The sequence below is a fragment of the Pyrus communis genome, chromosome 17, assembly GCF_963583255.1.
Source record: "Pyrus communis chromosome 17, drPyrComm1.1, whole genome shotgun sequence".
NCBI classification, from domain to species: Eukaryota; Viridiplantae; Streptophyta; class Magnoliopsida; order Rosales; family Rosaceae; genus Pyrus; species Pyrus communis.
Window position 1 is genome coordinate 21,488,620 of NC_084819.1, and position 14,691 is coordinate 21,503,310.

The 14,691-nt window shown below is 33.2% G+C and overlaps 1 protein-coding gene across 1 annotated transcript; it reads left to right on the forward strand.

Annotated features, from left to right (window-relative positions):
* Positions 1–9,953: 9,953 nt before the first annotated feature.
* LOC137721663 (probable glycosyltransferase At5g20260) lies at positions 9,954–14,242 on the forward strand. The gene is made up of 4 exons (XM_068460684.1): positions 9,954–10,271; positions 10,367–10,521; positions 12,402–12,756; positions 13,385–14,242. The coding sequence occupies exons 1-4, from the start codon at positions 9,954–9,956 to the stop codon at positions 14,051–14,053; spliced, it is 1,497 nt and encodes a 498-aa protein (XP_068316785.1). The 3' UTR covers positions 14,054–14,242.
* The last annotated feature ends 449 nt before the right edge of the window (positions 14,243–14,691 follow it).

Genomic DNA, 14,691 nt, shown 5'->3' on the forward strand with positions numbered 1-14,691 from the left:
TAAGAATGAATTGAATGAATTAAGTAACACGGAAATTTATGAGTTAATACGATTTGAATATTAGTCGATCACCTTATTTTATGATTAGATTTTGACCAATTTAGTCTTGAAGAACATAAAGGACGTAGCCTTAAGGGTTCCAACTTTCTTTATTCATTTTATTCGTTTCAGTTTTCACCAAACGTGAGTCTTGAGGTTATTTATAATATTTAAGAGCTTGCTTGGAACTTCATTTTATAGACTCGTCAATGAAAACCGATTTTCATACTTATTTCTTATTTGTTTACACTCTTCTTTCTATTTCTAGTCACGCGATTAAACAAATTAATAATTAAAAATGAACAAAAACAAGTACATAATTTATGAGGAGAAAATGAGAACGAAAATCATATCCCTTATGAATATGTCAAAATGCTTATTAAAACTTTGAGCGCTTTCGTCATTCATAACTATTTCTAATGTTTTTTTTTTTCTGTTACAAACAATGCAGAATGTAGTTTTTTGTTCTAAAATACTTTTAACCGTTACAAATACAATAAGCTGGAAAACAAAACAAAACGTTAATTATTCAATATTCCTGCAGTGGACTAAATACATACTAAACCGAACCGAAACCTTGTTTTGTTAAAAAAAAAAATTTATCATCTTAAATACATACACAAATTGTGACATCCCACATCGCCCAGGGGAGTGATCCTTATATGTATATTCTCATCCTTACCTAGCACGAGGCCTTTTGGGAGCTCACTGGCTTCGGGTTTCGTAGGAACTCCGAAGTTAAGCGAGTAGCGCACGAGAGCACTCCCAGGATGGGTGACCCATTGGGAAGTTCTCGTGTGAGTTCCCAGAAACAAAACCGTGAGGGCGTGGTCGGGGCCCAAAGCGGACAATATCGTGCTACGGTGGTGGAGCGGGCCCGGGAAGTGGTCTCGCCCGGGCCGGGATGTGACAATTTGGTATCAGAGCCTAACTCTGACCGTGGTGTGCCGACGTGGACGTCGGGCCCCTAAGGGGGATGGATTGTGACATCCCACATCGCCCATGGGAGTGATCCTTATATGTATATTCTCATCCTTACCTAGCACGAGGCCTTTTGAGAGCTCACTGGCTTCGGGTTTCGTAGGAACTCCGAAGTTAAGCGAGTAGCGCACGAGAGCACTCCCAGGATGGGTGACCCATTGGGAAGTTCTCGTGTGAGTTCCCAGAAACAAAACCGTGAGGGCGTGGTCGGGACCCAAAGCGGACAATATCGTGCTATGGTGATGGAGCGAGCCCGGGAAGTGATCTCGCCGGGGCCGGGATGTGACACAGATACGTGTGTGTGTGTGTGTATGTATTAGTAGCTAAGTCTTAAATTAATTAAGGAGGTGAGTTGGAGCTAGACCTGGCATTCGTGTCGTGTTTCTCGTGTTCGTGTCATTTTCGTGTCATACCCGATAGCTTAACGGGTCGTGTCGTGTAATACCCGTTAAAGTAAACGGGTAATATGACCCGACCCGAAATCAACCCGTTAATATTTTCAGGTAATATGACCCGACCCGTTACCCGTTAAGAAAAATATATTTTAAATCAATAAAAATGAAAATGAAAAACATAATTTGACCCAAAAAAATGTAAAACATAATACTAAATCAGTATATGCATACTAAATTTCGGAGTTGACCCCTTAATGAAAGTTGTAAAGCTTTTTATTATGAGTGATTACATTTTTCACACTTCTACAATAATTATTATTAATTTTATTAATTTTTCACTAAAATAAATAACATTGTTCATGAGATTTGGAGAGTTTTAAAAATCTAAACGACCATGAACCTTGCCAATGGAACTCAAAGCTTACATGTTATTCCTTTTACAAAATCCTCAATTTTCATAGATCATCATGATATAAGATTTTGTGGTATATATCCACTTCTGTAAGTATTTTAAATTGACGATCAAAATAGTTCATTGTATTCATATAGGATCAAGGAGTGTAGCTGTAAAAAATCATCAAAATCAGAGTTAAAATAACCGTTAAATCGTGATTTTTCGTTTATAACCGTCGAAACATTTTGTCTCGTTACTTGATCTCTGAATGTTTGTTTTTTGCAATTTTTGGCGTATGCGATCTCGAAGCATATATAAATAAGTTTGACGGTTGGATCGTTGAAATTAGTTTTGTAGGATGCATATCCCATCAAAACAATAAATTCACTAACATTTAAGAGTTTATTTATACTTTCATCAAGTATAACATAAGATTTTGTGGTATCCACTAGTGTAAATATTTCAAATTGAAGATCGAATTCATTCATTGTATTCATATAGGGTCAAGAAGTGTAGCTGTAAAAAATCATCAAAATTGGAGTTAAAATAACCGTTAAATCGTGATTTTTCATTTATAACCGTCGAAAAGTTTTGTCTCATTACTTGATCTTTGAATGTTTTTTTTTTTGCAATTTTTGGCGTATGCGATCTCGAAGCATATATAAATAAGTTTGACGGTTGGATCGTTGAAATTAGTTTTGTAGGATGCATATCCCATCAAAACAATAAATTCACTAACATTTAAGAGTTTATTTATACTTTCATCAAGTATAACATAAGATTTTGTGGTATCCACTAGTGTAAATATTTTAAATTGAAGATCGAATTCATTCATTGTATTCATATAGGGTCAAGGAGTGTAGCTATAAAAAATCATCAAAATCGGAGTTAAAATAACCGTTAAATCATGATTTTTCATTTATAACCGTCGAAAAGTTTTGTCTCATTACTTGATCTCTGAATGTTTGTTTTTTGCAATTTTTGGCGTATGCGATCTCGAAGCATATATAAATAAGTTTGACGGTTGGATCGTTGAAATTAGTTTTGTAGGATGCGTATCCCATCAAAACAATAAATTCACTAACATTTAAGAGTTTATTTATACTTTCATCAAGTATAACATAAGATTGTGGTATCCACTAGTGTAAATATTTCAAATTGAAGATCGAATTCATTCATTGTATTCATATAGGGTCAAGAAGTGTAGCTGTAAAAAATCATCAAAATTGAAGTTAAAATAACCGTTAAATCGTGATTTTTCATTTATAACCGTTGAAAAGTTTTGTCTCTTTACTTGATCTCTGAATGTTTGTTTTTTGCAATTTTTGGCGTATGCGATCTCGAAGCATATATAAACAAGTTTAACGGTTGGATCGTTGAAATTAGTTTCGTAGGATGCGTATCCCATCAAAACAATAGATTCACTAACACTTAAGAGTTTATTTATACTTTCATCAAGTATAACATAAAATTTTGTGGTATCCACTAGTGTAAATATTTTAAATTGAAGATCGAATTCATTCATTGTATTCATATAGGGTCAAGGAGTGTAGCTATAAAAAATCATCAAAATCAGAGTTAAAATAACCGTTAAATCGTGATTTTTCATTTATAACCGTCGAAAAGTTTTGTCTCATTACTTGATCTCTGAATGTTTGTTTTTTTCAATTTTTGGTGTATGCGATCTTGAAGCATATATAAACATGTTTGACGGTTAGATCGTTGACATTAGTTTCGTAGGAAGCGTATTCCATCAAAACGATAGATTCACTAACACTTGAGAGTTTATTTATATTTTCATCAAGTATAACATAAGATTTTGTAGTATCCACTAGTGTAAATATTTTAAATTGAAGATCGAATTCATTCATTGTATTCATATAGGGTCAAGGAGTGTAGCTGTAAAAAATCATCAAAATTAGAGTTAAAATAACCGTTAAATCATGATTTTTCGTTTATAACCGTTGAAAAGTTTTGTCTCGTTACTTGATCTCTAAATGTTTGTTTTTTTCAATTTTTGGCGTATGCGATCTCGAAGCATATATAAACAAGTTTGATGGTTAGATCGTTGAAATTAGTTTCGTAGGATGCGTATCCCATCAAAACGATAGATTCACTAACACTTAAGAGTTTATTTATACTTTCATTAAGTATAACATAAGATTTTGTGGTGTCCACTAGTATAAATATTTTAAATTGAAGATCGAATTCATTCATTGTATTCATACAGGGTCAAGGAGTGTAGTTGTAAAAAATCATCAAAATCAGAGTTAAAATAACCGTTCAATCGTGATTTTTCGTTTATAATCGTCAAATTTTTTTGTCTCGTTACTTGATCTCTGAATGTTTGTTTTTTGCAATTTTTGGTGTATGCGATATCGAAGCATATATAAACAAGTTTGACGGTTGGATCATTGAAATTAGTTTTGTAAGATGCGTATCCCATCAAAATGATAAATTCACTAACACTTGAGAGTTTATTTATACTTTTATCAAGTATAACATAAGATTTTGTGGTATCCACCAATGTAAATATTTTAAATTGAAGATCGAATTCATTCATTATATTCATATAGGGTCAAAGAGTATAGCTGTAAAAAATCATCAAAATCAGAGTTAAAACAACCGTTAAATCGTGATTTTTCGTTTATAACCGTTGAAAAGTTTTGTCTCGTTTCTTGATCTCTGAATATTTTTTTTTTTCAAATTTTGGCGTATGCGATCTCGAAGCATATATAAACAAGTTTGACGGTTGGATCATTGAAATTTGTTTCATAGGATGCGTATCCCATCAAAACGATACATTAACTAACACTTAGAGTTTCTTTGGGTTAAATATTATGCGGGAAATGGATGGATATAGGCTGCAAAATTTCCCAAACATTAGGCGGGAAATGGATGAAACTCTTGAAATATTAGGCGGGAAATTAATTATTATAATTTTTTTATGTGTTTGGTATTTTTATATTGCTTGATATTTTTATTTTTAATGTGTTTTATGATTTTTAATCTCAATCTTTGCCTATAATATACTATAAAAATAAATAAATAAATAAAACTTAAAATTTAAAGTTTACATAGAATAATAATTAATAAACAATATATACATATTCATTATATCTATTGCATTTTATAGTAAGTTTTTTTTAGTAGTTTAAAAAATTAAAATCATCAAAATAGCATTTTTCTTATCGTGTCGAAACAGGTTACCCGTGTGTCACTCTCGTATAAACCTGTTAAGGACCCGTTATTAACGGGTTATTATCGGGTCAAATGACCCGATTAGTTATCGTGTTGACCCGAAACCCGTTATTTTCGTGTCGTTTACGTGTCGTGTTAACGGGTCGTGTAAGAAATTGCCAGGTCTAGTTGGAGCTATCAAATGGCAGAAACTATACGGGAAGAGAGAGAAATGCAAGATTAGAACATTTTGGGATTGCTGGCTATATTTGCAGCTTGCTTGTTTAAAACTTCATTCGGCAATCGGCAAAAATTAATTGTCTAACGATGCAGATGCATGCAACTTGAAGGCTTTTAAGATAGAAACCATCATTTTTGTTTCTTAAAATTGGCTACAAAGTATTTGATTCCTTTCATGCAAATTGAAAGAACAAGATAGAAACTTTTTTTGTTTTTTTGTTTTTAATAATAAAATGGATTAATTTTAAAATTCAGGCGTAAATTTCATGTCTTAAAATTCGGTTCTAAATAAATTTAAGGGGTTTTTGAACATTAGTCCTTGCAAAAGATTAAAATTAAAAAAAAAACAAAAACTGGTGCTAGATTATATATTCAATTTAATCCCTTAAAGTGTACTTTTATCAAAATTTATATTCAATTTTTGTTATTTAATGTGTATTTTTATTTAATCTCTCCACATTAAAATTTAATTTTATTAATATGCACATATTTAGTTCTTTAATTATAAATGAGAAAATATTAAAAGAAATTTGTGATACAAAATATATAAATACATGATTGTATTGTGCCGAAATATATATAATTGACTTTTTTGTACCTACATGATTGTACCGAAATATATTATAATGAACCTAAATGTATGTACCGAAATGTATTATATTGAATTAATGTACCTAAATATCAATACCTAAATGTACGTACCAAAATATATGTACCAAAATATATGTACCGAAACGTATGTACCGAATTGTACGTACCGAAATGTACGTACCAAAATATATGTACCAAAATGTACGTACCGAAATATACGTACTGAAATGTATTATATTGAATTAATGTACCTAAATGTCAATACCGAAATGTATGCACCAAAATGTATTATATTGAATTAATGTACCTAAATGTCAATACCAAAATGTATGAACCAAAATGCACGTACCAAAATGTATGTACCGAAATATTAATGTACCTAAAAGTCAATACTCAAATGAGAGGTATTAGGTTCGAATCTCATGGATGGCGAATTCAATACCAAATTAAGTTGTTCATTGTGTGGCTTAGCCGAACCCCCTCGCTTTAGTGTAAAATATATCGTTGTACTAAAAAAAAAAAAACTCAAATGTGTGTACCAAAATGTATGTACCGATATGTATGTATATATTTGTATCGATGAATTAATGTACTTATATGTTTGTATTGATGGATATACCGAAATATTCAAATATATTAATGTACCTAAACGAAGAACATACAAAATTGTTATCGGACTATATATTATAAAATAAAAAAAAATTACTTGCCTAAATGTAGACATTAAAATACTATGATAAATGAAATGAAAATTAAATTTAAATGTAATTAATACATTAAAATAGGAATAAAAAGATAAATAAAACATCAAAATATAACTAATAAATGAGATGATTAAATGTACTGGGGACTAAAATTGGATTTTAATCTTACACAAGGTTATAGTCTAAAACTCATCTTTTTTAAGGATTAAAATGAAGTTTTCTATAAATTTAATCGCTTTCATCTGTTTATGGATTTGTAATGTGCAGTACGTTATTGAACATGCCTTGCATAGTTGGATTAAAATGTTGGTTGGAACAATATGTGGATGTAAAAAATAATAATGTGTATACAAATAATAAACAATAAATTACAAATTTGTAAGTCGTGAGTAGGACGATTTAAAAAACGCATCTTACCGATTTTTGGTGAGAGAGAAACTCAGCTGTGTCCGGCAATAAGTTGAAGTGATGATGGGGATGTCATTTCCATCCCATTGATCCCATTACGTATTTCTCCCCATCTCCGTCTTCATACCCCTGAACCCTTGATTGGAAAAGAGAATAAAAGTCTCTTGGCAACCAAATGTAGACTGGTATATTTGGTGGCTTTTAACTTTATTTGGGTGTGGCAGGTTGATGGAGAAAATGAATCAAATGTAAGATTTTAGTAATTTCAAACTTTAATTAGGAAATAAAGCAAATGTAGATTGGTATATGTTCATAATCTCAAACTTTATTTAGAAATTACAGCACATGGAGATGGGTATATTTAGTGGTTTCAAACCTTAACTGGGTGTGTGAAAGAATAGTAGATGGCCAGATTAATTAGAATATATGTACCGAAATGTACGTACCGAAATGTACGTACCAAAATATATGTACCGAAATGTACGTACCAAAATATATGTACCAAAATGTACGTACCGAAATATACGTACTGAAATGTATTATATTGAATTAATGTACCTAAATGTCAATACTGAAATGTACGTACCGAAATGTATTATATTGAATTAATGTACCTAAATGTCAATACCGAAATATATGAACCAAAATGCATGTACCGAAATGTATGTACCGAAATATTAATGTACCTAAAAATCAAGACTCAAATGAGAGGTATTAGGTTTGAATCTCATGGATGACAAATTCGATACCAAATTAAGTTGTCCATTGTGTGGCTTAGCCGAACCCCTCGCCTTAGTGTAAAATATATCGTTGTACTAAAAAAAAAAAAAAAAAAAAAAAAAACCCAAATGTGTGTACCAAAATGTATGTACCGAAATGCATGTATATGTTTGTATCGATGAATTAATGTACTTATATGTTTGTATTGATGGATATACCGAAATATTCAAATATATTAATGTACCTAAATGAAGAACATACAAAATTGTTATCAGACTATATATTATAAAAAAAAAAAAAAAAATTAGTTGCCTAAATGTAGACATTAAAATATTATGATAAATTAAATGAAAATTAAATTTAAATGTAATTAATACATTAAAATAGGAATAAAAAGATAAATAAAACATCAAAATATAACTAATAAATGAGATGATTAAATATACCAGGAACTAAAATTGGATTTTAATCTTACACAAGATTATAGTATAAAACTCATCTTTTTTAAGGATTAAAATGAAGTTTTCTATAAATTTAATCGCTTTCATCTGTTTATGGATTTGTAATGTGCAGTACGTTATTGAACATGCCTTGCATAGTTGGATTAAAATGTTGGTTGGAACAATATGTGGATGTAAAAAATAATAATGTGTATACAAATAATAAACAATAAATTACAAATTTGTAAGTCGTGAGTAGGACGATTTAAAAAACGCGTCTTACCGATTTTTGGTGAGAGAGAAACTCAACTGTGTCTGGCCATAAGTTGAAGTGATGATGGGGATGTCATTTCCATCCCATTGATCCCATTACGTATTTCCTCCCATCTCCGTCTTCATACCCCTGAACCCTTGATTGGAAAAGAGAATAAAAGTCTCTTGGCAACCAAATGTAGACTGGTATATTTAGTGGTTTTTAACTTTATTTGGGTGCGGCAGGTTGATGGAGAAAATGAACCAAATGTAAGATTTTAGTAATTTCAAACTTTAATTAGGAAATAAAGCAAATGTAGATTGGTATATATTCATAATCTCAAACTTTATTTAGAAATTACAGCACATGGAGATGGGTATATTTAGTGGTTTCAAACCTTAACTGGGTGTGTGAAAGAATAGTAGATGGCCAGATTAATTAGACTAGGAGTGCAAATAAAACCACTTTTGTTGGTTTGCTAGAAAAAATAAAAGTTTCTGGCAATTTCTGATTAATTGGAAGCAAAATAATAGTAAGGCTATCACATGGAGGGTTGTTTCTTTGGTGAATACCATCGTGTTCACACGTTTGAGGAGAAGATGAAAGCGAAACTCATATCCCTGACCAATATGTCGAAATGCTTATCAAAACTTCGAGAGCTTTCATCATTCAGAACAAATTTCCAAGATTTATTTTTCATTTTCAAACAATGCAGAATGCTTTTTTCATTTAAAAATACGTTTTACAATTACAAAAGTAACACGCTGAAAAACAAAACAAAAGGTTATGCTTATTAAACTTCGCACGCTTTATCATTTAGAGCCCATTTCCCAGATTTCTTTTTCTTTTTCAAACAATGCAGAACGCTTTTTTAATTTTAAAATACTTTTAACAGTTACAAGAGTAACAATTTTGTGCCACGGCTTCCAGATTTCATCACCACCACTGGACATGGAACACGCGGTGAATCCGCCATGAAAGAGAACTAGACAAAAACACATCCCTTCAAATCCAATCCCCCACGCACCAACACACCCCCATCAGAATTACTCGTTGACAATCGCCAGGTGAACTAGAAAGAAATTGTGGGTTTGGCCAGAAAACCCACGAACTTTCACGGCCTAGATTTGAAATTCGAGCCTATCAACTTCGAATTTGATGAAGGTAGAGTTTGGAAGGGTATTAAGAGAGGATTATAGGAATATCAGTTTTTGAGTCGTTGGTGTCGGAGGACAGCGGCGCCGTCGCCTCTTCGGTGCTAGGCTGCTGTTGCTGCGTTGAAGGGAGAGAGCATACGGGAGGGAAGAAGAGAGAGCAGAGGAAGAGAGAATTAGGCTAAATTTAAAAATTAATTTTGTTTTTTAATCCACATGGACAGATTTCTTAATAGAATACATACGGACGGATGACATTGATCTGCAACATGCAAGTTCAAGAACGATTGATTTTCAATTTCAAAGACTATCTTGATGAAGTGAGTCAACTTCAAAGATTATTTGTAATAAAAACCATATATTGTATATATATATATATGTATGTATGTATGTATGTATGTATGTATTAGTAGCTAGTCTTAAATAAATTAAGTGGGTGAGTTGAAGCTAGCAAATGGCAGAAGCCCTGGATTTCCGCTCCCCATATCTACTCTCTGTAACTCTTCTCCTCCTCCTTGTCGTAGCCGTCTTCTTCTCTCCTTTGAACCAACGACACCATCTCTCTCTCAATTTCTCTTCGTCTCCCACCTCCTCCTCCTCCCCGTCTAACTTCCAACAGCAAACCACCAGCAATTTCAACACCACAACTTTGCATGGTGTTGCACCTGCACCTTCCCCATCCCCAACATCCCAGCCACCGCTCGAGCTTCGCCGCGGCCATGCGCCTTCCTCAACTTCCACCGCCTCCAAACTCAGTCACGCTACTACCAAAGTACGTAACCTTCCATTTTTTTACTGTTTAATCATTATTTTTTTGTTTATAAAAAAAAATCATTTGGGTAAATTTTAATGTGTGTTTAAATCCAGAAAAAGAAGAGCAAAACGGAGAGGATTGAAGAGGAGTTGGGGATAGCAAGAGCGATTATCCGCAAAGCTATTCTCACAAAGAATGTCACCTCTGACCGGAAGGAGATTTACATCCCCAGAGGAAGTGCCTACAGAAATCCATATGCCTTTCATCAGTGAAGTCCCTTTTTTATTTTATTTTTAATCTCATTTTCTCTATAATTTTTTTTTTTCAATTCTAAATTTTGGGCTTTATTCCTTTGTTAATCAGCACTGAGTGATTGACAATTGGGTGAGATGCATTCAGCCTAATAATTTTCCAAATATAATATATAATAATTCCATATAAAGCCAATTACTTTTATTTAATTAAAAAACAAGAAATTAATTGATATTAGCAATTGTAGACGTGTGCTTATCAAAATTTGGAAAATAAAATTTACAAAAAGAGAAAATATAAAATGGTTTATAAAGTTTTTTAGTGACGACTTCCAAATGATTTTTCGTCACTAAAGTGGCTATTCATTCTTTAGCGACTTTTATGAAAAATTATTTTGTTATTAAAAGTTTATTTATTGAGAGAAAAATGTGGAAGAGAAAATAGGGACAACTAATCTGGTTACTTGGCTGTGAGGCTTTGAGAAAAATAATAAAATTATTTTGTGTTTAGTTATGTTAAGTTATTAGTTGGAGTCATCTACCAATTTCTTCTTTTACTTCACTATATTGCTGATGAATTTTATTTTGGTTACTTTTCCTTAATTTTGTTGACATGATTAATTTGAGCATTTCACACCTTTTTGGTTGACAAAAAGTTTTTGTTTATAATTACTATTATTAGGCTAGAGAGGCGAGTTCGAAATTATTACAATAATTTAGGAGATGAGAAGTTTCGAACCTGGGACCCATGTGTAAAAACTCAACACCTTATCCACTAGTATATTGAATTTTGTTAATAGGTAATTTAGATTAGGTCATTGACGAATTTTTGCACCATACATATCAAAATGTAACAGAGAAATGACATCAACATGAATATTTGTAAATCACACACAAAAATGACCATATTTATGTCTTAGCGTAACAAATACATCAGCTACATATTCACTTATGTGTTGATATAATTTTAATTGGTGATTTTGAGGTTCTTCTGCTTCCTTTCTGGATTGTTTGTAATTTTGTTAGGCCACTGATCTTTTACAAGTTAGAAGTTAAAACCAAACAAGTCCCTTTCCCGATCTCCCTTTCCGGAGCGCTCCACGTTTTTCCTAATAAATGGCATTGTGCTTATGTTGTATTTATATGTGCTTGTGGGCTTCCTCTTGGGTGGTGCTGGTACTACATCCCATTAGACGTATGTTTTTAGCCTTGGCCATATCTTCAAGATATGAGCGATCATATGGCATCTTACATTTGAGCACAAAAATTATCTTTTTGTCTTTACAATTTTGATTTAATTTAATTTCATCAAGCAATTTTTTTATACGATTTGATTGAATGTGTACAATTTGGGGTTAACTGTGCGAAGTTATTATAATGTATCTCTAGTCAATCATGCATTGTCATGTGAAAAAAATTAGATGTATGTGGATACGCAATTAGTTTGAGATAATTGCATGTCAAAGTGATATCCTACTAAATATTCATTTTTTATAACCTTAATTTGGAGTGCAGGTAAATTTACGGAGAAATTAGGTTCTCATCCCTCATTTTTCTATTTCATTGATTGAAACCTTATTTCTTTTCAATTTTTGATCAAGTGATACTACTAATTTGGGGCTCATTTGAAAGTGCTTTTATAATGACTGAAAACACTTTTAGAGAAAATGCTTCTAGGTTCCAAAAGCACTTAAAGTGTTTCTTGCAAGAAAAATCAGTTATGTGTTTCACTTCAAGTTTTTTTTTCATTTGCATATTTACTAAAGATTGGTTTCAAGAATATTTTTACAAAAACCTCTTTCAGTCATTTTAAATGCAATTCTAAACAAGTCGTTAACTTAGTGGTGTGGTTGTTTACTAATTTGATTTGCTATGTTATTATTTTGGATTACATTAGGAGTCACGTAGAGATGGTGAAGAGGTTCAAGATATGGAGTTACAAGGAAGGAGATTTGCCAATGGTTCACAATGGGCCCACCACATACATCTACTCCATAGAAGGGCAATTTATATTCGAGATGGAAAGTGGGCCAAGCCCATTTGTAGCCCAACATCCTGACGAGGCCCACGCATTCTTCCTCCCATTAAGTGTGTCCAAGATTACCGACTACCTAATCCAACCTCACCATGAGACATTCTTCCATCGGCTGGATCGTACTTTTACCGACTACATTTATGTTGTAGCTGATAAATACCCCTACTGGAACAGAAGTGGTGGGGCCGACCATTTTTTTGTCTCGTGCCATGATTGGGTAAGCTACTATTCATTCATCATCAATAATTTGATTTGCATTATAATTTAGTATTATCAAGGATTTGCAAGGACAAATCAACCATTTGAATTTAGATTAGTTGGTTTCCTTAGTTGGACAATTTGTTAGTTTAGGTTGTTGCCAAGGAATACGGAACCTCTCCAAACCAAAATGTCCAGAGGTTAAGAATCAGAAAATTCGGGTCCTTGGATTGTGTGAAAGAGAGTTAAAACTCTTAATTTGTGTGAGGTAGTCATCAAAATGAGTTCATGAAGATTTAGATTCAATTTGAGTAGGCTGAATTGTTTGATTTTTGGACTCCAAATAGTGAGATCCATAGAGGATCTCTTGTCCATTTTCAAGCCAGTCAGCAAAACAACACTTCATGCACTTTGAGATAACTTGGCTGATTGGCAGTCCTAGTCACTTGTTGGTTTTGTAGCACAACTAAAAGTTAGCAGGTTTTGAGTTCGATTTGGCACATAGTTGGATCAACGTATCATAATTATCATGAGAAAACAGAGATTGTTAAATTGCATCTAAGAATACATATAAATAAATATATATATATATATATATATATATATATATATATTGTTGTTCAACTATTATATATTTGATTTTTCAGGCACCAATTATCTCACGCGATGACCCGAGGCCCTACAAGAATCTCATTAAGGTGTTATGCAACGCAAACACCTCTGAAGGATTCAAGCCTACTAGAGACGTCTCATTGCCGGAATATAACCTAAAAGCCTTTGACCTTGGGCCGCCCCGCTTCGGAGAACCCCCAGATAAGCGTCCACTCCTTGCCTTCTTTGCCGGAGCTGCTCATGGAGACATCAGGACCATTTTGTTTGAGCATTGGAAGGAAAAAGATGATGAAGTTCGAGTTTACGAAAAACTCCCTAAGGACCTGAACTACCACAAGCTAATGGGACAAACCAAGTTCTGCTTGTGCCCAAGTGGGTCTGAAGTAGCAAGTCCTAGAGTTGTGGAGGCAATGTATGCAGGGTGTGTCCCGGTGTTGATTTCTGACTACTATGCAGTACCATTTGATGATGTTCTTGATTGGAGCAAGTTTTCGATACAAATTCCGCCCAAGAGAATATCAGAAATCAAGACAATACTGAAAGCTGTTCCATACTCAAAGTACTTGAAATTGCAGAAGAGGGTGATGCAAGTAAGAAGGCATTTTGAACTCAACCGACCAGCTAAGCCCTACGACGTATTTCACATGGTGCTCCACTCGGTGTGGCTTAGAAGGCTCAACATTCGGTTACCAGATCGGTTTTGAGCATCTCGGCATTTGTAAAGTTTTTGAAGTGGGGAATCTGGAGAAATTGAATTTATCAAACAATCATCTCGTGGGGAAAATTCCAGAGGGCAAACTGCTCAGTGACTTTCCCAAGAGTTCTTACTCCGGAAACACAGGCTTATGCGGAAAGCCTCTCACTCCCTGTAAGCCTATCTAGTTGTAGGCCAGGCCGCCAATATATGTAGCTAAATAACCTTTAAACTTTTCTAATATAGTTTGCTTCGTACATGCTCGGGGTTTACGGATGACTACCTTGTTAGCATTCATGATATGAAATTATGAATATGAAATCGATTTCGAGAAACCAGTTGTTCTCATAGTTTTCTGTTGATGAATCCCCTTTGTTCATGCATCTGATCAATATAAGGCTGTGGCCACAGAAAAATTAAATTACAGTGACATGTAATTTGAAATGTTCGAGACACGAAAATGCCACCAAATCCCTGGCTAGTTTATCAGATAACTTAAGTTTTGGTAGCAACAACAATTTCTTCTTGTTGCATATCAACTAGCTTCCTTCACTTAAAGACTGAACCATTTCAGAAACAAAAACATGTATAGCTTAACTCCATCAATTCGGGAGTTTCCAACCAAATTAAATATCGGAAAATGGCAGA